Source organism: Apiospora aurea (assembly GCF_038362705.1).
Source record: "Apiospora aurea strain CBS 24483 chromosome Unknown utg000003l_segment0_segment0, whole genome shotgun sequence".
Classification (NCBI taxonomy): domain Eukaryota; kingdom Fungi; phylum Ascomycota; class Sordariomycetes; order Amphisphaeriales; family Apiosporaceae; genus Apiospora; species Apiospora aurea.
Window position 1 is genome coordinate 1,768,334 of NW_027117390.1, and position 27,843 is coordinate 1,796,176.

A 27,843-nucleotide genomic window follows, 5' to 3' on the forward strand; every position below is an offset into this window, starting at 1 on the left:
ATTAGTGATACGTCCCTCGCATTAATGCTCGGATCCGCCAAGGATGTTGCTGTGTAGATATAAAGGGCTCGACATCCTTCGACGAGTTGATGATGAACCTCACGACAGGCAGGCAGGCAGACAACGTCAAGTATACACACCAAGCGCCCATTAGACCACGAACGCAATGGCTGCAAAGACTTTCGTCCTTGCTGCTTTGAGCTCTCTAGCTCTAGCAGCCCCTCTCGAGGGAAAGATCGAGGAGCGCCAGAACTGCGGTGCTGCTTGGTAAGACATATTTCTCTGGCATATATACCTACCTCCTTGTTGTAGATTTAACTAACAGAAACCATCAGGTCTCAGTGTGGAGGTCAAGGTTGGTCTGGCTCAACATGCTGTGTGAGCGGTTACACATGCGTGAAGAGCAACGACTACTACTTCCAATGCATCCCTGGCCAAGCCACGACCACTGCTGCCCCTGCCCCAACCAGCACCACCACCAAGGCAAGCACCACCAGCAAGGCTCCTTCGCCGCCTACTACCACGACCCGCAGCGGCACGACGACCGCGCCCCCGGCTCCCGGCGGCAGCGGAACCGCCACCTGGTCCGGCAACCCGTACTCGGGCGTCCAGATGTGGGCGAACCCGTACTACGCGTCCGAGGTGTCGGCCTACGCCGTCCCCACGCTCGGCGCCGTCGCCAACCAGGTCGGCAAGGTCCCCAGCTACATGTGGCTCGACACCCGCTCCAAGGTGCCCCTGATGGCCGAATACCTGGCCCAGATCCGCAAGGAGAACCAGGCCGGCGCGAGCCTGCCCAAGGCCGGTCTCTTCGTCGTCTACGATCTTCCCGACCGTGACTGCGCCGCCGCCGCTTCCAACGGCGAGTTCGCCATCGCCGATGGCGGTGTTGCCAAGTACAAGGAGTACATCGATGCGATTGCTGAATTGGTCGAGGAATACTCTGACGTTCGCATGCCCCTGGTCATTGGTAAGTCAACAAGCTGTGATTCTCAATACTGCTACTTGCTTTCGAGCAAGCCTCTCTCCCGAGACCATACTTGCTGACGAAAATGAAACAATAAACAGAGCCCGATAGCTTGGCCAACATGGTCACCAACCTGAACGTCGCCAAGTGCGCCGGCGCCCAGGCCGCCTACCACGAGTGCACCCTGTACGCCATCTCGAAGCTGAACAAGCCCAACGTGGCCATGTACCTGGACGCCGGGCACGCGGGCTGGCTGGGCTGGCCAGCGAACCTGACGCCCGCGGCGCAGATGTACGCGCAGCTCTACAAGGACGCGGGCAGCCCCAAGGCGCTGCGCGGGCTCGCGACCAACATCGCCAACTACAACGGCTGGAACCTGACCTCGGCGCCCTCGTACACGCAGGGCAACGCCAACTACGACGAGAAGCACTACATCGAGGCCTTCCAGCCCCTGCTCAAGGCGCAAGGGTGGGACGCTCACTTCATTACCGACACGGGCCGCAGCGGCAAGCAGCCGACGGGGCAGACGGAGTGGGGACACTGGTGCAACGCGCTCGGTACGGGTTTCGGCCTCAGGCCCTCGGCCAACACGGGCTCTGATATCTTGGACGCCTTCGTCTGGGTCAAGCCCGGTGGCGAGTGCGATGGTACCTCCGACACTACGGCCGCCCGCTACGACTTCCACTGCGGTCTTGAGGATGCCATGAAGCCTGCGCCCGAGGCCGGTACTTGGTTCGAGGCATACTTCGAGCAGCTGTTCAAGAACGCCAACCCGCCCTTCCAGTAAATCGCGGTATGGGGCATGCATGCATGCTTGGGATTCTGGTTCTCTTTAGACTCATGATGACCCAAGAAGAAGCCAAAGCGGAAGAGGATCCGTAGGATTTGGGGGTGGATCTAGGAATATTGCGCGGCGCGGGTGTATATACTTCTCTTGTTATATATTGACACCTACTTACATACCTTGCTTTACAATTTTGGGTCTCTCTCGGTTGCTAGTGTGAGTGCTGAGTAAACCCCAGCAAGAATGTTCTCCATCAGTGAGTGAATGCACGCGTCCCGAAGGCCCGGTCACCGAATCCTGGATTCAGGCATAACTCTCCTAGCGGCGATGGCAGTTGTTTTAGTCGAAGATCAGCAGGAGAGATTAATAAATCGAGTGGGACTGGGATCAATGGATAAGCTGCTGTATATTTACCTATTCGGTATCGAGTTACCGAATCGAGCACCGAAACTATCAAGTTGGTTCCTTATGCACTCCTTATGCATCGTGAAACAGGCAGTATGCTGTTTCTCTCGGTCGACCCAGGGGGATTATGACGGTGCAGTGCATTTACGCCAAACATTTGATACCCCGGTTTTCATCTGAACGCTCAGAGCGATGGTAGCCCTGCAGGCGGAGTCCCAGGCTGCCAGAGCGAGCAAACAACGGCAGTGTCACAGTTTCAGCCGCTTCGACTTACCATTCTACCATAGCAACCCCGGCGGCACCCGGGCGCAGATCCACCTTGGGCGGCGGTTGAAACGGCGCCAAGATCAAAACCAATTAAACCACAGATTCATGAACGACGATGGTTACATCTATACGAGTCGCAGAGCCTCAGCGCCAGCGCATTCCAAGTGGAGTGCAAACGAGATCGGCATGGGATACTAAGCCATGGGCATGAACGTGATGCGTGATAAATACCCGAGGTATGGCACGCCCTGCGACGCTTCCCTATCATGTTCGCTTGATTCATCTCTGAACCGCTTGTTCTTCCACACCCTTTCGTTCAAACCTTGTACATTCGTTTCACGCCGGTGACGACTTTCTGTCCCGTTTCAACTCCCTACCTTTTCCACACTCTTTAACAAGCATCAGGATGCCTTCTTCCTCTTCCATTCTTTCGAGCGGCGCCGCCGTCGCCCTCTTCGCCCAGGCGGCGCTTGCCTACACGCAGGTCAACGTGCCTGCCCCCTTCATGACCAAGAACATCGACCCGATCGTGTTCCCCGGCAGCTTCGACAAGTCGCACCTGCACTCCTTCTTCGGCGCCGACGGCGTGACGGCGAGCACCAACAAGAGCTCCGAACTCGAGAACTCGTGCACCAACGCCGACAACCCCAACGACCTGTCCATCTACTGGGTCCCCACCTTCCTCTACACCAAAGACGGCGGCAAGACGTACGAGCCCGTGCCCATGTTCCGCTTCAGCGCCTACTACAACCTCGGCGAGACCCCCGCCGAGGTGCCCTTCCCGCAGGACCTCAAGATGGTGGCCGGCAAGGCCGAGGGCACCAAGCCCGCCGACATGCCGGCCGAGGCCAAGATCGAGTGGGTGTGCGAGGGCATGAAGAACCCGCCGCCGCCGGACAAGAACGGGTTCCCGAGCAAGACGTGCGACACGCACGTGCAGACGCTCTTGTACTTCCCGCAGTGCGTCAACGAGGCGACGCTCGAGACGGCCTACAAGGACCGCGCGCACGGCACGCCCAACTGGTGCCCGGAGGGCATGAAGAGCATGCCGCAGCTGCGCTTCAGCATCCGGTACGACCTGCGCAAGGCGCTGCCCGGCGGCTGGGATGGTGTCGCGCCCTTCAAGCAGGCGTGCGGCGACAACATCTACTGCTCGCACGGCGACTTTATCAATGGCTGGACGCCCACCGCGGCCAAGAACATGGTCGCGACCACGAGGGACAAGTACCACTTCGCGCCCGTCGACGGCGACCGCGGCAAGGCCGGCGACAAGCAGACGTGCAAGCAGCGCGACGCGGACCCCAGCCACGGCACGGCCGACTACGCCGAGAGCGTCAAGCTCATGGGCAAGCGGTCGGTCGAGGCGGTCGGCTGGGAGTCGCACAGCCGGTTCCTCAAGATCTAAAATCCTTCTAGCTTTGCTGGATAGACCCTGCCACTGTCGAGATACGGGGGGCAAAATGTTCGCTGTAAATATTTTTTGTGTGTTATTAGCTAGCGGTTCATGAATCTATTACCTACTTGTACAAACAAACAAGCAATGCAGATGATGATGCCGCAGTTCCGTGATGTCTCCCCGTGTCGCGTGCCTGTTCGAAGCTGTTGCCAGACCGCCTTCGCAGCTTCTAGAATGTGGACTGTATTCGGCTTTAATGGCATGATGGAGAAAATAGTGGAGGCGTCTAGGGGATGGCTGAGGCGAGCAAGTTCATTTTCTGGTTCATAGACGACCCCGAATCTGGGCCGAGCTTAACTCCCCACAGCGCAGAGGTTCTGTCGCCTTCTAGGTTAACGCCAGTCCAGTGCTGAGAGTCAAGGGTCGTTCCTCGACTTTCTAGGAGAGATCCTGATGGAATAGCCCGAAGGGAATCACGGTAAATCTGGAATCTGACTGGCCCGGTACTTGAATGGCGTGCTAGTGCGAGCTCCAGGAGCAGACCGTGGGTGCGGACGTATGCGGAAATACTTCCATTCCAGTAAATGCTAACCTAGTCGTCGATTTTGTTAGCGACTCGAAGAATTGGTAATCGCCAGCGAATTGGGAGGGGGAAAGTTCGCCCTTAGTGTCAGCACTTTTGTACCTGAGGCTAGCAACGGCCCGCAACCTACGGCCCAGCATCTCCAGTGTTACACGCTATTTTGGGGAATACGCAATGCAAAAAGCCGGTGGCATTAGTGGCACAGGTGCTTTGTAAAGCCGTATGATCTTTTCCCGCTTATTAATCCCAAGTCTGGGTGGGTGATGGATGCTAATGCCGACGGCATGGTACCACGTGCGACGGCGGCAATATAAAGCCGGGGAGTTTGCCACGAGTCCAATGCATCTTGGAATACTATTCGGCAGTTTATCTGGTTCTGCGATAGACCGAGACAAAAACACATAATAGACTACTGCTTCATTGCCTGTAGCGTTTCGTTGTTTCTTTTTCTGATACCCAGCAGCACCATAACCACACACATCCACACACCATGTCGAACGAAGCCATCGACAACGTCGCCGCCGAGGGCATCTCCTACTTCACCCCGGCCCAGGTCCCTCCCTCGGGCACCGGCGTCGCCTCCAAGATCGAGGGCCAGCCCCTGCCCAAGCTCTTCACCCCGCTCAAGCTGCGCGGCGTCACCTTCCCCAACCGCGTCTTCCTGTCGCCGCTGTGCCAGTACTCGGCCAAGAACGGCTACGCCAACGACTGGCACCTGACCCATCTCGGCGGCATCATCCAGCGCGGCCCCGGTCTGGCCATCGTCGAGGCCACCGCCGTCCAGGCTAACGGCCGCATCACCCCCCAGGATGTCGGCCTCTGGGAGGACGGCCAGATCGAGCCCCTCAGGCGCGTCGTCGAGTTCGCCCACGGCCAGTCCCAGAAGATCGCCATCCAGCTCGCCCACGCCGGCCGCAAGGCCACCTGCGTCGCCCCCTGGCTCGACCTGAACGGCGTCGCCACCAAGGAGGTCGGCGGCTGGCCCGACGACGTCGTCGCGCCCTCCGCGGTCCCCTGGCTCGAAGGCGTCAACCCGACGCCCCGCGCCCTGTCCGTCGACGAGATCGAGCAGTTCAAGAAGGACTTCGTCGCGGCCGCCAAGCGCGCCGTCCAGGCCGGCTTCGATGTGATCGAGATCCACAGCGCCCACGGCTACCTGCTGCACGAGTTCCTGAGCCCCGTCAGCAACAAGCGGACCGACAACTACGGCGGCTCCTTCGAGAACCGCACGCGCCTCCTGCTCGAGCTGACGGAGCAGGTCCGCGCCGCCATCCCCGAGGACATGCCGCTGTTCGTCCGCATCAGCGCGTCCGACTGGTTCGAGTTCAGCGAGGAGGGCAGCGAGGCCCGCGCCGAGTTCCACCCCACCCCCGAGGCCTCCTGGACCGTCGCCCAGTCCGAGAAGCTGGCGCCGCTCCTCGCGGCGCGCGGCGTCGACCTGCTCGACGTCTCGAGCGGCGGCGCGCACCCCAAGGCCGCGGCGCCCATCAAGCCCGGCCCCGGGTACCAGTCGCACTTCTCCCAGGCCATCAAGAAGGCGCTGGGCGACGACACCCGCATGGCCGTCTCCGCGGTCGGTGGCATCAACAACGGGCCCCTCGCCGAGCAGCTGCTGCAGAGCGGGCTGGATGTTGTTATGGCTGGCCGTTGGTTCCAGAAGAACCCCGGTCTGGTCTACACCCTTGCCGATGAGCTCGAGACGGACGTCAAGATGGCGAACCAGATCGGCTGGGGCTTCGGCGGCCGCGGCAAGGCCCGCCAGAAGAAGCTGTAGAGGGGGGAAGAGAGATAGAGAGAGCGTTTGTTCCCATATAAACCGTGAACGATAAAGCGTTTGTTTAGATAGACATAGAGATTTGCATCGGACGGAGCTGGTGGTGTTTATTCATGATCAATATGATGGCTTACGTTTTGATACATTACACTTGCCTACAAACAATTTTCCAGTGATTTGGTGTTTCTCCTTACATGACAACAGGAGGCCAACGCTTATAGAACAGTCCATCCACAGTAGGGAAAGCCTGTCGTACTCGCGGTTTGGGCTGCGGGTTTGATCATGTTGGTGGTTGTATACGAAGTACGCCATCCCCATATTATATTATCTCAGAAAGAGAAATGCAGATAAATGAATATGACATGTAGACAAACTAGACCGAGCCTGTATGTACAGATTTACTCGCGTATATAATTTCTGCTCCCATCGCACTATATTTCCTCGCTCATAACTCGTACAGTATGATAGATCCTTCATCGTGGTGTCCATCGAGTACGTCTTTTGTCACCAGGACAAAGCTATTGGCGATAGTATAGGCCGACAGCGCAAATCTACAACTGTAATGCTTTGTCCTTTTTGTTGAATACTTGCTGGAGGTAGGCTCCTTCTATGTTAATTGTAAGACACGGTCAAAGGGGGTTGCCGTTTTCAGCTCCGAGAAATCGCCTTTGTACCCCTTTCGGTGGACAAGATTGGATAAGTAAAATGGAAATACTGGACAGCACCTTCTCCATCCATCATCCCTAACGAGGAAACTATAGCGATAATACCATAAGAACCACGTAGAAAACAAGCAAAATACTGGCATATCCTTTAACTAAGCGAAATGGCAGGCGTAGCGAACTCAGACGTCTCGATGAACGATCCCTCCTCCATAGCGAGCAGCTCGGACGGGAGCCTACCGCCGCCCGTCTTCCGCGAGAACTTCCCCCTCGTCGACGCCGCAGACAGCCGTAGCTCGACGCTCCCGGTCAACCCCCGCTCGACGGCCGGGGTCCAAGTCGACCGCGCGGAGGACCACTACCTTTTCCTCGGCGCCGAAGTTACAAATCTGGGAGGGAAGCGCCAGAACCGAGCCGACTACCAGACGAGGCTGCGCGAGCTGGCGCGGGACAATCAGATTTGGACAGTGGCCGGGTTTGCGCCGGGGGTGCGCCTATCATGTCTAATTGGCTGGTCGCGTCGATTCTTCCCGAGTTTGACGAGCTGATTTTGAAGTCTAGGGAGCAGGGTAAGTGACATTAGGAGTTGTATTCGTCCAGTTGGTCTATTCCGTAAAACAGCGATACTAACACTGAGGGCCATCAGGAAGAGAGATCCAGTATTTGAGGGAACAGAGACAGAGGCTGGTATGTTTACCTTTTGGAGAACTGAATCTTTATTCCCCCAAGTGTGTCTCGGATCGCCTTCAGGAGTAGCCCTAGAGCTTTTATCTACGTCTCTTCTTGTGTTATTGCTGGTCTATTCCGCTATGGGGAAGTGCTAACGTTAAGAGGAACTAGAGGGAGATGTACAAAGCACAGAAGACCATTGTTGATAAAATGGGGGGCAAGGGCGACTTAGATGCGCAATTCGTCGGGAACTTTGTTGCGAAGTTTGGCGCCGATTTCAGCGCCACCTTGACACCGAAGCAGATGGTTGATCTGTCCTTGGCGTGGGCATCCTTTTGGATTCGCGTCCGGACGAGGAGCGTCATCACCACGGCGCGGGACGACTATGTAAACCTGGCTTGGTTCAACGGCGATTACAAAAACAAAGGCTATATCGGCCTCGTCCAGGCAAACAACGACCTGGTACATGAGCCGAATATGGGAGAAGACCTGATGCTGGCACCCGTCGCCGCGTTGATGGATAGCGACGGCATCCCGGCGCTCCAGACCGTCTTTCCAATGGTGTACCGCCTGAGCAAGGAAGACGCGCTCGATTTACGTAAGTAGGAAAGGGCTTGGCAAAAGAGCCCAAAGGGGCTATTATCACAATCTGCTGACGTAAACGTGGTTTTAGTCCGCTATGCGCAAGAGAAAACAGACCGGAAGCGCCCAACTGATGCGGCGAGGCTCTTTTCCTACATGGCGAACTGGCTCGAGAATTTCTCCTCGTGGAGGAACAGTGTCTGCAGCACCATCAGGGCCAGGGGTTCCGCCGTCAGGCCCCTGAGGACGGATATGACGACCTTGGATCCCCTGGTCGACACAGCCATCCGCCTCATGTGCCATTTTATCAACGAGTGGCGAACCACGGGCGCGGACGCGGCACAGGTGGCTCGGAACTGGACGACCCTCGACCGGACCTTGTTGCCGATAAACCAGGCCGTCACGACCCTGACCAACCAACACGCGCTTCACACGGACGCGAGATGGCGAACCGATACTGTCCGGAGGGCGGCCATGGGCTTCCCGACCAAGACAAGAGCGGAAATGCAAGATCCGCCATGGCTGCCTTCGATGCTGCACCTGCAACCCCAAGCTGACACCGAGATGTTTGAGCAATCTGCATCATCAACGAAGACTCAGAGTACCGCGAAGCAGGCTCCCCAGCAACCTCCAAGCACTGCCGTACCACCACCACAAGGCAAAAATGGTTCCAACGGGAACAACAACCCCTTTGCCCCCAATCCCTACCAACAGCCCGGCAACAACCAATACCCCAACTCCGGAAATCAGGGCTTCAACACTAATAGGCTTAGCTACGCCAGCGCCGCCATGAAACGGACAAGGACAAGGGCCGCCGACGAAGGCCAAGTCAAGCGTGCCCGCTGGTCCGACGAGCTGGAGCTATAGGGCTTCGAGCTGCTTGGTTATAAGAAACTCAAAGTTGAGAAAATTCAAGAGAAGAGAATGCGGGAGAAGACAGGGAACTGGACAATGGTGGTATACAGAGTGTTCCCTCATGTGTCGCAGGAGTGTTAGGGGGTTGCTCTGGATGGGGATAGCAGTTTTGGACTATGTTTTGTTTGTTCATTTCTGTCTTGGTTGATTAATTGGATCGTTTTATATATTATTATACAGATAGGGTAAACTCGACTAGTTAAGTAATGCGCACAATTATCAGGTTCAGTTCGAGGAGTGTATATACCCCGTCAAAGAGGTGAAAAAAGTAACCGCAGAGAGAGGTAAACCCTCTTACGTCGAGAATATTCTAACAGTACTACCGCTTGGGCACAGCGACCCGGTATAGGTAAATAGGGTCAATCTTAAGAGATGAAGTAAGTGTCTAAATGAAATCATCCTGCTCTTTGTGTTTAAGTTTATGGGTTTTAAGGGGTGAGACACTCAGTGAGTGGGCTGGAACCACACCGACCATGGAGGTCGCAGAGTTAAACTCATGAGCCCTAGGTAACGAGCCAGTAGCCTGTTGGCGGGTAAATGTATTCTGCCGCTGTATAATAATATCCTATCATCGTTACTCCGGGGGATACACTCGGTCAGAAGCGCCCCCTTTTGATCTAGACTATCCCACTTACCACGACTCTAATAGAGCCCCTATATGGAAGAGGTCAAACCACTTGTAATATATGTGGCTGTTACATCATTCAGTGACCTGAATCTGGTGACAAGTTCGGCAGCCCTGAAATAATATTTTGTTATCGGACATAGGAGCGGATAACGATTGCCCAGGATTCGGTAACTCATGTTGCGTCAGGATGTCTAGCAGGACAAGGCCGATTTATTTACCACTAAAGTACTTACGCATACTCTGAAATAACTTATTGGCTCTCAAAATGAACAATCAAGCAAAGGCCGCATACTCTAAACCTAGAAACAATCGGCAATGAGCCCTGTATTGCAGACTATTCACGTTACTGGTAGCCCACCTTTACTCAGATAATTCAAGTGACAATTTGAGCACACCCTTCGTTTATCTCAGGAAGGAAAACAGCTTTCACAACAGCAAATTTTTGCTTGAATCGTCTTCTGCCGGCTTTGATGGTAATCAAGAGCAACGCTCTCGGATTGTCATAGGACAGCAGTCATAATTTCCTCCAGTCATCGCCACGTGTTCACTGGCAAAAATACCACGCCCTTTTCACGTCTTGCAGCATCTGGTCTCTTCTGCAGGCAGCAATCGCTGAATACACCTCATATGCAACCACCCAAAAACTCAGTTGGATTCAGTTCAGACAACGGTGCGCCTCCGTGAAGCACTCACACGAAACCATCGCGGCTATAAATTCCTTTCTCCGATACTCAGACCTGACAATTTACTCATATAGACACCAAACACCAGAGAATTTCTGTCCAAAGCAAAAGCATTCACGATACCAAGTATTTTGGAAACCTTATCTTCGACGCATACCGGAGACAGCTATCTCCAGAACGGTTGAATACGCAGCTCACAGCTATAAGAAGAACTAGAAGTACGTCCATCATCATCCAGAAACCAATCTTCAATTAACATCTATCCTCAACAAACGGTATTTCAGCACTATTCTCTAACACAAGAAACACCAAGGAAACCACAATGGCAATGGAAACGAACACCCTTTTTTTCAACGAGCTCCGAGAGAAGGACGTCTCGGTAGTGAAGGCCGGCGATCTCGACTGGGAAGACTACACCACCACCTACAACGTACGCCTACCGTATACCCCCCCTGGCCGTCGTGATCCCCAAAACGATCCAGGAGGTCCGCTCCGCGGTGGCGGCAGCGGGCCGTCACGGCCTCCAGGTCCAGGCGCGCAGCGGCGGCCACTCGTACACCTCGTTCAGCCACGGGGGCCGGGACGGCGCCGTGGTGGTCGACCTGCGCCACCTCCAGAATATAGATGTGCGCCATGATCACCGACTTGGCTGCCTCGGCACCTTTCAGGCCAAGGTCGGCGGCGGCGTCCGCCTGGGGAACCTCGCCTGTAACCTTTACTGGGGGGGAGAGGCTCGCCATCCCGCACGGAACTTGTCCCAGCGTGGGCGTTGGCGGCCACTTCACGCACGGCGGCTACGGCCATGCCTCGCGCGCGTGGGGGCTCGCCATGGACCAGATCGTGGCCATGGACGTGGTTCTCGCGAACGGCAACTTGGTCTACACGGAGGCGGGCATCAATCCGGACCTTTTCTTCGCGATGCGCGGCGCTGCCGAGTCGTTCGGCATCGTTGTTAACTTCCATTTGCGGCTGCACCGGGCTCCCGACGAGACAATCCGCTGGAAGTACGAGTTCGGGGACCTGATCGGCGATACTGGGGTCCAGGGCGCGGTCTCGGCCATGCTGGAGCTGCAGAAGCTCGTGCACGACGGCTCTGTGGTCGACCGGAACCTCAGTTTCGGGGTGGACCTCGGCGAGCGACGATTCGGAATCAGTGGCGCCTACATGGGCTCGTCTGACGACTTCGAGGCGAAGATCGAACCTGCCATCCTCCGGTGCTTCCCCAAGGAGCCGAACAAGGGCATAGTTTGGGAGGAGCTAGCGTGGCTCGACAACCTCAGATCGCAGGCTGGGGGCGAGCCACTGCTCCAGAAATCCTCGTATAAGGGACGCAGCAATTTCTTCGCCAAGAGCGTGACGGTGCCGGAGCCGGGCCTGTCGGCCGCCGCGCTGACGAGCTACTTCGAGCACATCGCCACGATTTCCGCACCAAGCTGCCTGGAACCGGAGGAGGAGGAAGAGCAGAACCAGCCCGGCTGGTTCGCCATCATGGACCTGTACGGCGGCGCCGACAGCCAGATCAACAACACCGCCCGCCTCTTTCCCGACTCCTACCCGCACCGGGACTCGCTGTGGGTGGCGCAGCACTACGTCTTCGCCGACGAGGACAAGCCCTTCCCCGCGTCGGGCCTCGAGCTGGCCGAGGGCCTCAACGAGGCCATGACCCGCCACATGGACGGGCGCTGCGCCGCGTACATCAACTACACCGACTCGAGCCTGTCGCGCGAGCAGGCGCATGCGCTCTACTACGGCGACGAGGTCCTGGACCGGCTGCGGACCATCAAGAAGCGATTGGATCCCCGAAACGTCTTTGCGCACCCGCAGTCCATCGTCTAGATAAATCGATGGGTGAAGGTGCCTGGGGCTACTATGCCTCTTAGATGTTGACGAGCTCTCAGTTATTAAGTCTCCTGGTTCTTTTTCTCACTATTAGGTTAGACTACTTACTGAAAAGGAGATCTGTCCTACTTATGCTACATCGTTCCATTCACTTTTACTTTCTAATTCTTGGGAAAATTGTACATCGACCAATGTACTAATGTTTTCTTATTCAAGCTTTGGTAATGTTCTCTCTGGCAGGGAACCGCGACTGTCACGAGGTCGCTTGCCCCGCACCTAACCTACCAAGGTTGCAAGGCCATGGCAAAAGTGAGGCCTGTGACCTTCCAACCCTTGTTACCTCTGTCGCGTCGCGATATACTTGCCGTGTCATAGATTCAACATTGAAAGGAGAGTGAACATGTTGGTGCTGACGTGGGTTCTGCTTTCTTCCACCGTTCTACAGTGGCCCTGCGCCTCAGCCTCAGCTGGGGCAGCGTCGCCCCCACCCCCAGTCGCTGGCGATTTAGTGCAAGTCGACCGCCGCATCTGGAAAGCCACTGCTGCATCAGGAAAGTCGAATCTCATCTTCAGCTTCCCGTCCGGTCTGGTCTTTCTTCTCGATAGTGCTGATGGCGACTATGTCCTGCCGAGCAATGCATCGCACGTTCCGCTCCAAGGCCACGGCCGTGGCTGGGTTTTGCCCGAGCTGTCCAACTCCAGCGACTCGGCATGGATGGTCACCGCCAATGGCTCCCTCTCGCTTTCTTTCCAACGCGGACAAACCCATCTCGCCGCCAACGCTTCCCTGGTCTACCTGACACAGCACCGAGCGCGACCTTATGCGGACATTCATGGCGACAAATTTTCTCTCGATTTCCCTGGCGCTGGCCGTCTCTCCGATGCGCTCGCTGGCTTTTACTGGGGCACCATGCTGCCGTGCGTCATTGAGCGCACCGCCGCCGCCGAGTACCCCGTCTCCGAGGGTTATGTCGTCAGTACACTGGCCGACAAATACCAAGGAACGTATCCCGACGTCGACCACGAGTTCCAAGTGAAGGGGCGGATCGCATCGGGCAGTTCTCTCGATCTTGCAGTGGTACGCCGGATGATTGAGCTCGATCTTCGCCTGGCCCGCGAAGACCCTTGCCAGCTCTGGCGTGCCCCTTGCTCGCTGCAGCCGGATGGCCGCCGCGAATATCACATACGGCGCAACAGTGAAGATGGCGTCACCAATGCCAATATGTTTTTGATAACAGGCAATGTTGAGCTGGTCGAGTCGGTTTGGCTCTACGTTGCCCGGACCAAGGATTTCGAATGGCTTCGTGCCAATATCCCCAACATCGAAGGGGCCATGTGGCTCATTGAGTCGCATATAGACCATATGGGCCGGCTTTGGTCTGACGTTTATTACGAGGACCAAGTGATGAAGGATGGGCGTGAAACCATGTCGTTGGCCCTTGCATCTCGATCTTTTGGTCTCCTTGCGCAGCTTGAGCGACTTCTGGGCCGTAATGATAGCGCCCTGCACTACGAAGGGGTGGCCAAACTACTCGTCCACACCCTAGCCCAGCCACTTCCGGTGGGATACTGGGACCAGGAGAAAAATCGTTTCGTCGATTGGGTCGACCGATCTGGCGCTGTTCATGACCATATCCACTTACTGGCTAATATCCTACCCGTGATGCTTGGTGCGACCGACCCAGCTCAAACCAGTCATGTCACAGACTTGGTGCAACGCGAGATGAGCGAGTTCCAGCGTTTCCCAACCTTCCTATCTGCCCGCATTGCCAATTACACGCGCAGCGAAATAGGCGATGGGGGACCTTATGACCTCTGCGCTGCTGGTCGGTACTGGTGCTGGGACGCGGCGTATTGGGCCTGGCGCGGGAGAGGAAACGTGCTGCTCAGCCAGCTCGAGACCGTCGCTGGGATGGGCCGCAGTGAAGACTACGTCATGGGAGAGCGGTATGATATGGACTACGTTTACTATATAGACGGAAGCCCATGGCATGGCGCGGCGCATTATTACGAGTATCCCTGTGTCTTCGTTTGGGTCATGGTTGCCGAGTTCCTAGGCATACGTCCAACAATCGATGCCGATATCCTAGTGGCGCCGCGCTTGGTTGATGCAGCCACCATCGAGCTCAACCAGAAGGCCTACCAGCTCAAATATGTCTACGGGAAGGACAACTTCGTGTTAACGAACCTGGGGAGCGCCGCGCGTACGTTCCAGCTCGATTTAAGCGCCCTGTACCACCAGTCTACTTTTATGATTCCGTTAGATGCGACAGTTCCGGAGAAGCCGCTCGACAGCACAGTTGTTCTTGTACAACCTGGAGCCAGTGTAACAATCACCCCAATGCAGACTCCCCACGTCGACGAATTGAAGCTGTGAGATGGGTGAAAGATTGGGCCGTACGGCATCGCAATACTTGTAATAACAATTTATAAGGAGTATGTAAGGTTCGTGTAGACCTGATCATCCGACCAAGCTGACGTTTGACGCTGCCCAGTTTGGGGGGTTCCAACCAGACTGCAAGGAGCTTACGACGCAACCAATATATATGAAGGCGCACCTGGGAACTTTTGGGTCTGTCATGTACTTTCGGTAAGCCGTTGATCAGCGAATGGGCTGCGGCGCCGTTTCCTTACCTGCCCCCCCTGTCTAAGGATATGCCCCGAGACCCCGAATATCATGCAACCCCGCGAGAACCGGATTGACTCTACATGATGAAGGCTTGAGCTAGGTGTTCGGTCGAACAGGAAACCGCATAAACCTTCGAGAACATGCGCCAAGCCGGGTACCAATGCAACGCATACACGTTAAAGGTGTTCAAGCTCGATAAGCCCTCCACCATGAAACACCCGAGATCCGATCTATCTACCGGAATGCAGTTTCACCGCCTCACTTGCACTCGTGCCCATTAACCACGAGTGTTTGCTTCTGGATTCAGCCTTATAAGACCTGCATCACGTCAGCACCATGCTACGGCTCCTGCTCTCTCCTGACGGGCCGAGCATCAGGATTCATAACTCATTTCACGAAGCAGATATAACCCCCTTTCCGAGAACATCACCAAACCAATATGGAATCTACATGAGCATCAAATTCAAAAGGCTTTGGTGGTGGCTGGAACAAGGCGGTTGGCGTGCTGATGACAGCCACCAAGGAACTTCCATGCCTAAGCATCAGAACAATCCTCTTGGCGCATTACGCTTCAGGTTCAGACCAGACGTTATCGCCTGCTTGTAAAAGCATGTCGCAAAACACTTCCTGGAATTGACGGTGAATCAAATTCCAAGTCGATGTCGTAAATAGCAGCTTCAACACTTTCTGCGGTCCATGGTCAGCAAGCACGTTCGTACTCATTGGCTTGGTTCACGATGCAGATGCAATAGTCACAGCTATGCGGAGCCAATCATATCAAATCCATCTTGGCGACATGAACACAACTTGCATATGCAGGTTTTTCAAATGTCAACAGACCGCCCGACCACATGGAACCATGAGGGGGTTTAGATAACCCTCCTTGAGGGATGTGCAAGCTGCTGCTGGGATACAGTTGTACCCTACCAAATCTGACCCCGGCAACGGTATCCCACCCGATCACCCCGTTGGGGGTGGCTCCGCTGACAGTTCAACAGGGGTTGCTTTATGCCACTAATGCAGTGAGATTTGCCAGTTACACTAACCTTCTATGTACCATTCTCACATAACCTTGCAGAATCGCACTTGGCGATTGGCTCGCATTCTCTGCTTCTTCCATCTCGCTGGTCGCCTTTGCTGATGCTCGTGGTCCTCTCCACATGCCTGGGTCATCTCACCATATCTCTCACTCAGGATCTTCAGCCAAGATTATCATAGTCCCCAGGCACACGAGCCTCAATCGACCGACATATTGCCATTTGGCAACGTCACCAGTCTCGATACTATTATCTCCCATTCATCTTCACTGTTATTCAGACATCATTCAGATATTACGGCCAAACTGAAACAGCTACGACTCCCAGGGTATACAAGATATGTGTAAAGTCTGAGTTGGTGGTAGTCCCTCACCCACTCGAGTGAAGAGCCATGACCGAATCGGTGGAACATAAAACCAATGACTGAACCACGAATCAGATCAAGGTCATGGCGGTTCTACACCCCAGGCCAGCTGGTGTCTTTCTAGCTGAGCCAGTTCCCATCCATCCTGCACCATCAAAGCTGTTTGACGTCAGCGTCAAGCTGAAAGCATCACCCGAGGACAACCCAACAACAGCACTTGACCCGAAGCCTAGCGAGGACTTGGAATATCGGCCAGGAACTAAGTCTTCTCCGAGGTCCAACCAGATCTCACTTATGCCCAAAGGAAACAGCCCCCAGAGTGGTAAATCTAGCAGCACTCACAGTGATCGGAGCAGCTCACCAGAGAGGTCAGAAACGGGCAGTACCCATCGGACCTCCCAGCATCGTACGGATAGAGTGAAGAAGAAACGTGCCAGCAAGCCCAAGGTCAAGACTGGGTAAGCATCCTTCAACCCGTCTCTGATCATTGCCACAAGCTGATCCGATACCTCGGAGGGCGAGGCCTGTGGCTTTCCCGAGGCCACGCCTTGTCTACACCGGGGGACTTCATACAGATGCATAAGCTGTAAGAAGAGACACGTAAAATGCGACGAGGGAAAACCCGGATGCAGGAAATGCGAAAGCGTTGGCCTTGTATGCGAAGGATATGCGCTCCCTAAAGCACCGAAGCAAGCAGTCCCGCCCAGCCGCCAACTGTTACCTCGCATCGCCCAGGCAAGCCTTGCCTCGAAGGCTGCCGAACTGTTACGTTCCGCAACAGGTATCGAGCCAAAGGTGCCAATGCAACTTGGCTTGGGCTTCGATGCCAGTGGCGATGATGGATGGTATATGGCCCTGTTCAGGGAGCGTGTTGCCAGCGACTTATCTCCAGGTAAAGGAGCGAACTTCTGGATCCGGTCGTCCTTCCGGGACAGCATGACGATGAAAGCCATCCGGCATTCCATACTGGGCATCGGTGCTTACTCTCGTGCTCTCATTGACCTCAAGACTGATTATCCTTGGATCAGGACGGCAGACCGGCCCTGGTGGCCTAGTTCGATCCAGAACCGGCATCATCAGGCGGCCCTCGACCACCACGTCAAAGCGATATCATACTTACAGCAGGACATAAGAAACAACAACGTCGACGACAGAACGGCGATGGCTGCGAACCTACTCCTTATCGTATTCGAAAACATGCGGGGAAACTACCATGTGGCAGGGAATCTAGTGAGATCTGGGATAAAAGTTCTGAACCGGATGGGCCAGAGGGGATCGCATGTGTTCAAGTGGAAGCCGCCGGAAGCGTTCGAGCCTAACGAGACGTATGAAGAATTAGACGAGATGGCCTGCATATTCTCGCGGCATTCCATCGCGACGGTCAATGTCCCGTTCCCTCACGGCAAGTCGGCCTACCACTTGCTTCTCAACGACGACTCGCCCACCTCGGACGACGAAGAGAACTTCCCCGTCAGCTGCCTGATTGAAGACACGACGCCGCACTCTTGCATGGAGGCCCGGGCGATCTGGGATCGGATCCTCCATTCCCTCGCTGGCTTCTACACCAAAGCCCTCTGGATCAATCTCCACCAAGACTTCAGCGTCGACAAGGACGGCTTAGCGTGGGAGCAAGCACTATACTTGTCTCGGCTGCAGGAGTTCGGCCTCGGCCTCAGCACCCTCATGGCGGCCGAGCGGAACGCCAACACGGCGCGCACGCTGACGTTCCTCACCATCCATCACCTCGTCGCCACCATATTTACTTCTTGCTGCCTGGACCCGTCGGAGACAGCCTACGATAACTTCGCCTCCGAATTCGACATCTTGCTTTCCCATATCCAGGCCTATCTTGAGATCCCGTCTCCGTTCACGATCGGCTTCACGAACGAGGTCGGCATCTTGCCCCTACTGGCTTTCGTGGCGGCCAAGTGCCGGGTGCTGCATGTGCGACTGGCTGCCATTGATCTACTGATGAACTACGGTTGGCGTGAGGGGCCGTGGGACGGTGTGAGCTTGGCGCGCGCCATGGAGGGATTGATGAACATTGAAGGACAAAACCCACCTCAGGCTGGTCAGGATGCAGGTCGAGACGACGAGTCTTTCGCATTTGCCCAGCTTCCGTCGGCGGACATCAGGTATGCCTGGACCAACATGTTCTGGGATTACGAGGCCCAGGAGATGACCATGGAGTACACCAAGCTTTTGCCGAACATTGACGGTGGTCTCGACAAGAAGACATTGACCGTTTCGTGGAGATGATTGGATGTCTGGGCGCAGCGTCGCTTGATAAAAAGACATATAGACACGCAGTATATAATGTTACAGGATATGTAAATTTAGAGGGAAAACGAAGGGTTTCAGAGGGTAATGATTGGTTGGTCAGGAAGCTGGAGCTTTCCGGTTGTTCTGTCAAACTTCCATGTCGATTGTGTGGATGTACACATCATCGTATATACTGTACGAAATATTCATGTATTTATTTACCACCTTCTATAAGAAAACCTACCTTTCAAACAGCTTTCCGGTTTATGACGTTTGACTGGAGAACCTTCAACGCTCGGAGAATATTGCGGCCGCGACAGGTAAAGGCTTGTGTCCTTGCGGTAACATAGCGTGCCGAAAGAAAACGGGATGTGCTGTATGGAGGATAGTCGTAGCTCCTGCCGTGCTAGTATGCTCTAATTGCATGCGTCGCATGGGGATTCCCATGACGAGGTCCCTTTCTCCTTAGCTCACTGCATGACGGGTTGCAGGAAGGGGAAGGAAGATGCGGGATTGCGGGGAAACCAAGCAATGGGCGCGCCCTTATATCGACATCTCCAATTACCACATGCAGGACTGCTCTGTTCAGTAGGTACTTATCTAAGTAACGAAAGTCATCGGGCGATCGTAAAAATGTCGTTGCGGATCTGTTTCTCCAGCATCACCCGGATTTCTTGTCATCATTCAGCTCAAGTAACTCAGACGAGATAGGAGAAGCACAGCAACGCGACGATGCAGCAGAGACCCAAGGCATACCTCTTCGACGTCTTCGGCACCGTGGTCAACTGGCGCCACAGCCTGGCCAACGGACTGGAAGCGTCGGCCCGAAAGGTGATTGAGGAAACGTCGACCGGCGTTGTCGAGGAGGCGGTCCTGGCGAGGGCGGGGAGTATGACGTTTAGTGACTGGGAGTGGTTCGCCTTCCAATGGTTCGTTTCACTTTTCATCTTACTTATCTTTCTTCCTCTCACACAAAAGCTCTCTTGCTACTAATCATCTACTGATACTGTTGCCAAGGTCTAGGTATCAGAGATACATCGACTCTGATGCCCGCCCCAAGGAAAAGGGCGATCGGGAGGCGGGAAAGGCAACGTTTATCCCCCAGGAAGAACTGCACCGCCGCAACCTCGAGACCCTGGTCACGGAATTCCAGCTAGACGGCCTCTGGACCACGTCCGAGCAGACCGCCCAGCTCCTCCACCACCTCTGGCACGAACTAGACGCCTGGCCCGACTCCGCGGCCGCCATCGCCCGGTTCGCGAAGCTGGGCCCCGCCGCGGCCTTGTCCGACGGGTCGGTCGCGCTGCTCACGTCGCTCGACGCGCGGAACGGGCTGGGGTTCGGCGAGGTCTGGGGGTCGGACACGTGGGGCGCGTACAAGCCGGACCCGGGCGTGTACCTGGGCGCGGTGCGGCGGCTGGGGCTCGAGCCGGGGGAGGTGGCGCTCGTGGCGGCGCACTTGGGGGATCTGTGGGGGGCGAAGCGGTGCGGGCTGCGGGCGCTCTATGTGGAGAGGCCGTTTGAGGAGAGATATAGCGAGGGCAAGGTTGCGGAGGCGAGGGAACGGGGGGTGGGTGGATATGTGGGTTCCTTACGCGGCTGGGAATGGGCTGCTGGGGATGGTGGAGAGGTTGGAGGGGATGAGTGAGTGAGTGAGGACGAGGATTAGGGTGGGAGAAGAAAGGAGGCGCGTTTGGAGGGGGGGAGAGACTTCTGGTTCCTGGGGGGTAGAATGATTGCTGATGATGCCTGGATTCGTGGGAAGGGGGAGGCTCCCAAAGATTCACGGCGAGCTCGATATGATGGAGAAACAGCAAGTTCGGTAGGGGAGGTCAATATATTTGAGAGTTACACGTCATGTGGAGGAGACGCTAGACCGTCGTTATGATGCCGGCTGTGTCAATTACACTCGTTCCATCCCTATTATTAGACTGACGCTGGGCCATGAGAAAGTAGGTTCACGAGAATGACTTGGGAAAGGGTTATTGATTTCGTGGGATACTCAAGTGAATGCTATTAGACTCTTAGTGTTCATTGCGTTCAAGTGAATAGGGCCGATACAGAAGCCCAAGTTGGTTGGTTGCGGCTCGATTACTTACACGCAAGCCATGCTGCTGCTCTCTGTTACGCCCGATGAGTCAGTCAAGAAAGATGGCGGCTCGGTTGAGGCCTCCGGGCTGTGCTTTGCCTCGTCGCCGACATACGGCCGTCGGCCACGCACTGGCGAGGATGTCCACGTGGAAGAAGCAGTAGTAACCAGGCTCTGGTGGTCGTAATCCGGGGCAACGGTTGGTGGGTTTCTTTTAGTTCCGGGACCCCGTCTCCTACTGTCCCGTAGGACTGCTCTTCAGGTGGTAGAACCCCCTGAAACCCTGCGTCGTCGCCCACTCAAAAGAAATCTTGATGATGATTCATGAAGGTTATCATCAAGATCTATCCGTCGCCCGAGGAGAATACCAAGCGTGGCTGAGGGCCGCGTCAACGCACCGCCCCTCTTCGAATATCGCAGACTTGCAGTTTCACTCCGACACGATAGTAGGTCTGAACTTGCAGTAGCCCCTACGTGCATGTGCAGCAGCCCACTTGAGGGGGAACCTTCTTTCAGCTAGTGGGTGTCTACCCCGGACGACGTGCGTACGTGCGAGCGAGATACCCGGCGCTACGTCTTGCTAGTTCTGGCCTGTCAATATCCTTTCCGTCTGACAACGACTGCCGGGAAGCTGTAGAGATAGTTCGTCACGATACTCAGCTTGCTAGTATGAGAGTGTCATGCAGTAATTGCCGGCTCTGACACTCTTCTCTTAAGGCGTCAATTGACCCAATACATCAATGTGAGCAGGTTACTTCGTGTTACTTGGATCAATCAATCGATACCAGGGACTTAGCGTGGTCGTTTCCAGAAGCCCCGGTGCCTGTGCAGATCTCCGCGTGGCCAATTGCGGGGGGCTTTGTTCAGCACTGACACCGCTGAAGAAACGACCTTTTGTTTTAGCCGCCAAACGTTGAACTGAGCAGCAATTGCTTGGCAGAGTCGTGACGACATCGACTTCCAATATCAATCCGAACCACCAACTCCTGGATTCGGCAAAGACAACATGCAGTGTTCGTATGTGTTGGTCACCGAAACCATGGCATACTTCACGAGCAATGCTGGGTCGGTTTCTTTCTTGATTGTAGGAGGTAGGTATGTAGAAAGACCGCAGGAATAGGATCAACAAGCTGAAGGAAGCACCAAAAAGAGGACCGACCATTAGACTCTGACTCGTGCCAGATGCATCTTCTCTCTGCCACTCGCTTGCTCGTCGTCGTCTGTACCAGTAAGCCGTAACTACTTAGTAATCCATACAACCCGCGAGAACTTTCCCTAAACAAGCGCAAAGAACTAATGGACGGATAAACCGGCACTTGCAACTTATAAGCTGCCTGTGACACTGACATGGGCCACGGATTGTAGGGAAGCTCCAAAGTCAAACATAGGTCCTTTGTGGCTGGGCGGCTCTTGAGCCAGCTCGTCGGTTGGGTGTGAGGCCGAACAACACATGGATGGCCCACGATATCTTGGCCCATACCACCGATGGGGTTACTCGCGGGAAACAGGGGGGGGCGGTCAAGAGGAACATCCTACCAGGTATGCTGGTCGACATCATGACTTTCACTTCGTCTAGCTGCGCCTCCCTCCCAAGCTGGGACTGGTGATATGAATTGAGTACCGCACGTGGGAACTGCCCAGCCATGTCCCGAGTTGCTTAAAAGCAAACGACATCGTCCCCAGAGCCACAAGAATTCTTCCATCATCGCATCAAGCTCTAGTATCTTAGAACTGAGAGATATCCACCAAATCCCACATACTCTCTCCAGAGATACTCGAAAGATGCAGCTGAAGCAAGTTTCCCTTAGCCTGGCGCTGGCCAGTGCCGCGGCGGCCCAGTCCCTTCAGGATGCCCTCAACTCCCAGAACTCCAGCTTGTCGGTCCTCAACGGTAAGCTTAGGGCATCCGCAAAGACTCGAGCTCGTCGCTTACTCACTACCTCTGTTAGGTCTGCTGGCCGCGAACCCCAACATCCTGACCGCTCTGAACAACGCCCAGAACGTGACGATCCTCGCGCCCAACAACGATGCGCTCAACGGCGTCATCAACGGGTCCGTCAACACGTACGGCGGCAGCGTAAAGGACTCGACCTGGGTCGCCAACTTGCTCAACTACCACGTGCTGAAGGGAACGTACCAGGCCTCGGCCTTCACCGACAAGCCCATGTTCCCGCATACACTGCTGAACAACCAGTCGTACACCAACGTCACCGATGGCCAGGTTGTCCAGATGCAGAAGAAGGACAACAAGGTCGTGGCCTACAGCGGGCTCAAGTACTACTCCACCGTGAAAACCGCTGTAAGTTATGCGTCGCCACTCTTGTAAGTTATCCTCAGTGAGTATGGTGGACTGAACCGTGTGTTGCGCAGGATGTGAACTACACGGGCGGTGTGATCCACATCATCGACCGCGTCCTCGTCATTCCCCAGAACGACACGGCCACGATGACCAGCGCCAACCTGACGGCTTTATCGGGCGCCGTCAAGGCGGCCAACCTTGGCCCGCAGTTGGACGGCTTGAAAGACGTGACCATCTTCGCGCCCGACAACAACGCCTTCGTGTCCATCAGCAGCCTGCTCGCCAACATGTCGTCGCAGGACGTCGGCAAGATCCTGGGCTACCACATCGTCCCCGGCGCCGTGGCCTACAGCAGCATGCTGAAGAACGAGACCATCAAGGCGCAGGAAGGCACCGACCTGAAGATCACCGTCGAGGACAACGGCGCCGTTTTCGTCAATGCGGCCCGCGTCACCGTGCCCGATATCCTGGTCGGCAACGGCGTCGTCCACGTCCTCAACCAGGTCCTCAACCCCGACAACACCCAGCAGCAGCCTGACCCGTCCGCCACAAACCCCCCGCCTCCCGCCTTCAACGGCGGCAGCTCTACCAGCGGCGGCGGCGTGCCCTTCACTAGCGACGTTCCGACCCCGACCGGTACGAGCCCGGCTGCTACGTCCGCGGGCGGCAACTTGAACAACGCCGCGTCCATGAAGACAGGTGCCGTTGGTGCTGCTGCCTTGTTCGGTGGTGCTGCTCTCCTCATCAACTGGTAACCGACAACAGTTGTTTCTTGACATATATCTCATTTGTCACATCATCAACTTGGCCTTTTGTTTTGTCGCTAGTTCGGTCTGTCATTGGGAGCGAGTGGCTAGTACCTCGGTCCAACATTATCATGAGCGGACGATTGTGTCGTTCGCAAGCCTTGAGTAATGCTTATTACATTGGTGGAAAGAGCCAACTTTCTGCAAATTTGTCTGCGAAGATGCGATAGCTGCATTAATAATTGATACCTTTCCTTTCTTTACGTACACTTGGATGTGATGCGCATGCTTTCGAAATGATGTGTAGTCAAGATCAGGGTTTCTCACGGATAGAATCGAGCAAACCGACTAGCAAAAACACACGGAGTTGGCTTGTGCCTTGAAGAAAGAGAGAACAAGTGAAGATTGACACTTGACGCATCTCGCGGATGGCGACTAGAAAGAATTGGAGGAAGCGAATAATCTAGCGATTCTAGAATGAGAGATGATTTGATGGCAACCGATGCCCATGATGCCAAGTCCAAGAGCTTTCCAGGGGGTTGCTGGGCCGTACACAGCCCCCGGGTTAGGGGTTTTTAGGGGTGACAAGTGGTCACCCAGGGGTTATCCCTAGAGTCAGCGTAGCCGTTGGCTTGGTCTACATCCCGCAACAGCTCGGATCTGGGACAAGCAATTGACCACGTCTCTTATTGCATTCCATCTTGTCTACCTATATTCGCTGAAGAAATTGTCTAATCTATTAGCAATATGTCTTGGAGCAATAAGGGACAACTTATGCAATTGTCGCTTGTGGACTATTTGTGCAGATGCATGGATTTATGCAAAGTGATTTCGTCATCGGGCAGGTTGCGGCTCAAGCTCCGGCTCTCGATCCCGAACTCGATCTCCAAGACAAAACAGTAAGGGCAATCGCCATTGAGCATGTTCTATGATGTCGCATGACGACATTGTGCTGCCATTGTTTGTACTACGTAACCTAGTAGGCAACAGCAACCATGGGGGGTAATGGGGGTAACACCTCCGCGAGGCGTGTGCCTGGGCTGTTCTATGTAGGGTCCGCCTCCCTCAAATGGGATGACACTACTTAGTTCCCGTCCAATATCTATCCATCCATCAGACCAGACGCAGAATTGCAGAGCCTCTTCTTTCATTCAATATACCAAATTCCCCAAATACATCCATTACATGTTCACGCTTCGCAGAACACTACTGAGCCAATCATCCAAAGGACTCTTCAAATACAACCAGCAGACCATCCTCAGAACCATGTCTTCCTCCGGATTCTCCAACGCCAACACCGGCGACAAGCCCGCCGACCCCTACGGCGCTGCCAATGCTGACCCCCAGGCCACCCTCTCGCAGAAGGTCGAGGCCCTGAGCAAGTTCGCCAACAACTGCAAGTTCGGCATGATGACGACGCGCGACGCCTCCAACGGCAAGCTTAGCTCCCGCTGCATGGCTGTGGCCGGCACGGTATGTAATCTATTGGTTTCGATTTCTATCCTCCGTGTCACGTTACACTTCCCCCCCTCTTGTCTAAACTAGAAGCCACGGGAACTGACAACATCCCACCCAACCCTTACAGGATACCGGAGGCCTCGACCTCATCTTCACCACCAACACCGAGTCCCACAAGACGGACGAGCTGGCCAAGGACTCTCACACCAACATCTCGTTCGTCGACAGCTCCGGCCAGTGGGCATCATTCGCGGGCGATGCCTCGATCGAGACGGATCGCGCGGTTGTCACCAAGTACTACAACTCCGCCCTCAAGGCGTGGCTGGGCGACCTGGGCGACGGCAAGCATGACGGCTCGGAGAACGACCCCCGTATTGGCATTATCCGCGTCAAGACTGGCTCCGTCTCGTACTGCCTGACGGACATGACGGTCATCGGCCGCATGGCGGAGATCGCCAAGGGCGCCGTCACGGGCGAGCCCGCTTCCATCAACAAGCTGCGCTTCATCAGCGAGGCCGAGGTCCTGCAGTGGCGCGCGTCCGAGTCGCTCAGAACATAGATCTAGCTGAGTTGTGACGAAAGGGACGGCGTGGTGGAACCAAGCTGGGCTGGGCGATTATGACGTAGCTTTGACGTCGCTGGGCGCTGGAGAATGTCTCGAGCCTGTTACTCTGCTACGACTGTTATGAGATGCATGATTTATAATTCAGCACGGAAGCCATCATCAATTAAAAGAGCAAACCACTCCATGCAAACCACTCCATGCAAAGGTGTATGACGCTGTCTTAAGCCATCTCACGATTTGTGAGTCTCCGCCAAACGTGGGGATTTGTGGACAATTGAATGCCAGATCGATCTGATCTAACGACGTAAACACTCCACAAGTGCCTCCAGTCGGTTTAGTCCGCCCCCATTTTCACGGTTAGAAGACGGCAGCGACAATTTTGAAATAAAGTGTTTCTTTAAGTAGACCAAACCTGATCGAAGATACTACTGGCCATGTATTAACCCACAGGGTTGTATATTCACATGTATCGTCAAAAGAAGATTCGTTGCCTGTGCTTCGAACCAAAAACGTCCCCCGCTAAGCAATCCAAAACCATATCCTCTCGATAAAGTTCCTAGGCACCGGCTCGACCCACGTAGCCTCGAGCCGGTCGATCTCGGCCTTGCCGCTCCAGAGGTCCATGTCGGCGGCCTTGACCATGCTGGTGCGCTTGACGAGCTTGTAGCCGACGAACAGGCCCGCGAAGATGGGCATGTCGACGTAGGGCGGCAGGAACGTCTTGGCTCCGAACTTGCCCGGGAAGAAGGCGTCGAAGCCGTTGAAGAGGGCGACGACCAGGCAAAACGCGATGGCGAAGCAGGCCAGCCACGGCTGCAGCGGCGCGCGGTAGGGCAGGGCGGCGCGCGGGATGCCGTGGTGCTTCAGGCCGGCGTGGAAGCGCAGGTAGGCGAGGCTGATGGCGGACCAGACGAGCAGGGTCGAGACGGCGGAGAGGTTGGAGAACCAGAAGAAGACGTCGGCGCCGCGGTGGTTGACGTTGAGGTACACGAGGCACGAGAGCAGGGCCGTGGCGCCCACGCAGGCGTAGGGGACGCCGAAGCGCTCGAACGTCAGGAAGTGGGGCGCTTTGCCGTCGAGCGCGGCGGCGTACATGACGCGCGTCGAGGCGTAGAAGAAGGAGTTGCCCGCGGACCAGGCCGAGGACAGGACGACGGCGTTGATGATGGTCGGCAGGGTCGCGATGCCGCCGTTCTGGATGGCCATGACGAAGGGGGACTGGGCTGCCCCCGGCGCGGAGCGGGCGATGGCGTCGAGGAGGCGGTCGTCGCGCGAGGAGACGCAGAGGCCGACGAGGAAGATGGCGAGGACATAAAACAAGAGGATGCGCCAGAAGACGCGCCGGATCGCTTTGGGGATGTTGCGGCGCGGGTTCGCGGTCTCGCCCGACGCGATGACGACCATTTCGCTGCCGCCGTACGCGAAGGTGGCCTGGATGAAGACTTTCCAGAAGGCTAAAAACCGGCCGAGCGCGCCCTCCGCCAAGTAAGTGTTCATGGGGCCCGGGTCGTGCCAGTACCGGAACCCGATGCGGTCCCCCGAGGGGGTGCCGCCGAGCGTGATGATGAGCATGAGCAGGATCAGGCCGATGATGGTGGTCAGCTTGACGGCGCCGAAGACGAACTCGGCCTCGCCGTAGATGCGCACGGGGAAGCAGTTCACCGCGACCATGGCGAGGAAGAGGACGGTGATCCAGACCACGTCGGGCACCGGGTTGGGCCAGTAGCCGATGACGACAACCGAGGCCGTGACCTCGATCGGCACGCCGATGGCGAGCTGGTACCAGTAGTTCCAGCCCAGCGTGAAGCCGAGGGCCTCGTCGACGTAGCGCGATGCGTAGACGGGCACGGCGCCGGGCAGGGGCAGGTACGCCGCCATCTCGCCCAGGCTGTTGATGACGGCGTACAGGTTGCAGCCCGTCAGCGCGTACGCCAGGAAGGTCGAGAGCGGGCCCGCGACCGAGAGCATCTGGCCGGACCCGACGAACAGGCCGGTGCCGATGGCGCCCGAGAGGGCGAGGAACTGGACGTGCCGCGACTTGAGCTGGCGGTTCAGGGTGCCGTTGTGCCGGGTCTCGTACTGCTGCTGCTCGCGCTTTAGGTCGCTTAGGTTGTCATTGTTGATGTTGGTCTGGCGCTGCTCGGCGCTGACGGAGGTGATACCATCTGGGTTGTCGGCATGCTGCCGTGGTTGTGCTTCGAGGTCTTTTCCCCCTAGCAGCTTGGGTTCTGGTTCCATTC

At 55.8% G+C, this 27,843-nt stretch overlaps 12 protein-coding genes across 12 annotated transcripts; 10 read left to right on the forward strand and 2 right to left on the reverse strand.

Annotated features, from left to right (window-relative positions):
* Positions 1 to 166: 166 nt before the first annotated feature.
* On the forward strand, positions 167 to 1,754 carry PG986_004396 (1- 4-beta cellobiohydrolase; the record flags this gene model as incomplete). The annotated part of the gene is made up of 3 exons (XM_066840618.1): positions 167 to 267; positions 336 to 970; positions 1,069 to 1,754. The coding sequence occupies 3 exons, from the start codon at positions 167 to 169 to the stop codon at positions 1,752 to 1,754; spliced, it is 1,422 nt and encodes a 473-aa protein (XP_066703245.1).
* Positions 1,755 to 2,829: 1,075 nt separating this feature from the next.
* Positions 2,830 to 3,828, forward strand: PG986_004397 (oxidoreductase; the record flags this gene model as incomplete). Its single annotated transcript, XM_066840619.1, has 1 exon — positions 2,830 to 3,828. The coding sequence occupies one exon, from the start codon at positions 2,830 to 2,832 to the stop codon at positions 3,826 to 3,828; it is 999 nt and encodes a 332-aa protein (XP_066703246.1).
* Positions 3,829 to 4,892: 1,064 nt separating this feature from the next.
* On the forward strand, positions 4,893 to 6,176 carry PG986_004398 (NADPH dehydrogenase; the record flags this gene model as incomplete). Its single annotated transcript, XM_066840620.1, has 1 exon — positions 4,893 to 6,176. The coding sequence occupies one exon, from the start codon at positions 4,893 to 4,895 to the stop codon at positions 6,174 to 6,176; it is 1,284 nt and encodes a 427-aa protein (XP_066703247.1).
* An 826-nt stretch (positions 6,177 to 7,002) lies between these two features.
* PG986_004399 (uncharacterized protein) lies at positions 7,003 to 7,386 on the forward strand (the record flags this gene model as incomplete). The annotated part of the gene is made up of 1 exon (XM_066840621.1): positions 7,003 to 7,386. One exon carries the CDS (start codon positions 7,003 to 7,005, stop codon positions 7,384 to 7,386), a length of 384 nt encoding a protein of 127 aa, XP_066703248.1.
* Positions 7,387 to 7,717: 331 nt separating this feature from the next.
* PG986_004400 (uncharacterized protein) lies at positions 7,718 to 8,956 on the forward strand (the record flags this gene model as incomplete). Its single annotated transcript, XM_066840622.1, has 2 exons — positions 7,718 to 8,105; positions 8,181 to 8,956. The coding sequence occupies 2 exons, from the start codon at positions 7,718 to 7,720 to the stop codon at positions 8,954 to 8,956; spliced, it is 1,164 nt and encodes a 387-aa protein (XP_066703249.1).
* Positions 8,957 to 10,637: 1,681 nt separating this feature from the next.
* Positions 10,638 to 12,151, forward strand: PG986_004401 (uncharacterized protein; the record flags this gene model as incomplete). Its single annotated transcript, XM_066840623.1, has 3 exons — positions 10,638 to 10,745; positions 10,798 to 11,001; positions 11,045 to 12,151. 3 exons carry the CDS (start codon positions 10,638 to 10,640, stop codon positions 12,149 to 12,151), a joined length of 1,419 nt encoding a protein of 472 aa, XP_066703250.1.
* Positions 12,152 to 12,701: 550 nt separating this feature from the next.
* Positions 12,702 to 14,159, reverse strand: PG986_004402 (uncharacterized protein; the record flags this gene model as incomplete). The annotated part of the gene is made up of 2 exons (XM_066840624.1): positions 12,702 to 13,658; positions 13,932 to 14,159. The coding sequence occupies 2 exons, from the start codon at positions 14,157 to 14,159 to the stop codon at positions 12,702 to 12,704; spliced, it is 1,185 nt and encodes a 394-aa protein (XP_066703251.1).
* A 2,109-nt stretch (positions 14,160 to 16,268) lies between these two features.
* On the forward strand, positions 16,269 to 18,443 carry PG986_004403 (uncharacterized protein; the record flags this gene model as incomplete). The annotated part of the gene is made up of 2 exons (XM_066840625.1): positions 16,269 to 16,642; positions 16,817 to 18,443. 2 exons carry the CDS (start codon positions 16,269 to 16,271, stop codon positions 18,441 to 18,443), a joined length of 2,001 nt encoding a protein of 666 aa, XP_066703252.1.
* A 735-nt stretch (positions 18,444 to 19,178) lies between these two features.
* On the forward strand, positions 19,179 to 20,094 carry PG986_004404 (2-haloacid dehalogenase; the record flags this gene model as incomplete). Its single annotated transcript, XM_066840626.1, has 2 exons — positions 19,179 to 19,375; positions 19,470 to 20,094. 2 exons carry the CDS (start codon positions 19,179 to 19,181, stop codon positions 20,092 to 20,094), a joined length of 822 nt encoding a protein of 273 aa, XP_066703253.1.
* A 2,223-nt stretch (positions 20,095 to 22,317) lies between these two features.
* PG986_004405 (fasciclin domain-containing protein) lies at positions 22,318 to 23,589 on the forward strand (the record flags this gene model as incomplete). Its single annotated transcript, XM_066840627.1, has 3 exons — positions 22,318 to 22,426; positions 22,485 to 22,834; positions 22,906 to 23,589. 3 exons carry the CDS (start codon positions 22,318 to 22,320, stop codon positions 23,587 to 23,589), a joined length of 1,143 nt encoding a protein of 380 aa, XP_066703254.1.
* Positions 23,590 to 24,846: 1,257 nt separating this feature from the next.
* PG986_004406 (uncharacterized protein) lies at positions 24,847 to 25,597 on the forward strand (the record flags this gene model as incomplete). Its single annotated transcript, XM_066840628.1, has 2 exons — positions 24,847 to 25,053; positions 25,166 to 25,597. 2 exons carry the CDS (start codon positions 24,847 to 24,849, stop codon positions 25,595 to 25,597), a joined length of 639 nt encoding a protein of 212 aa, XP_066703255.1.
* A 525-nt stretch (positions 25,598 to 26,122) lies between these two features.
* PG986_004407 (uncharacterized protein) lies at positions 26,123 to 27,841 on the reverse strand (the record flags this gene model as incomplete). The annotated part of the gene is made up of 1 exon (XM_066840629.1): positions 26,123 to 27,841. The coding sequence occupies one exon, from the start codon at positions 27,839 to 27,841 to the stop codon at positions 26,123 to 26,125; it is 1,719 nt and encodes a 572-aa protein (XP_066703256.1).
* Positions 27,842 to 27,843: the final 2 nt, after the last annotated feature.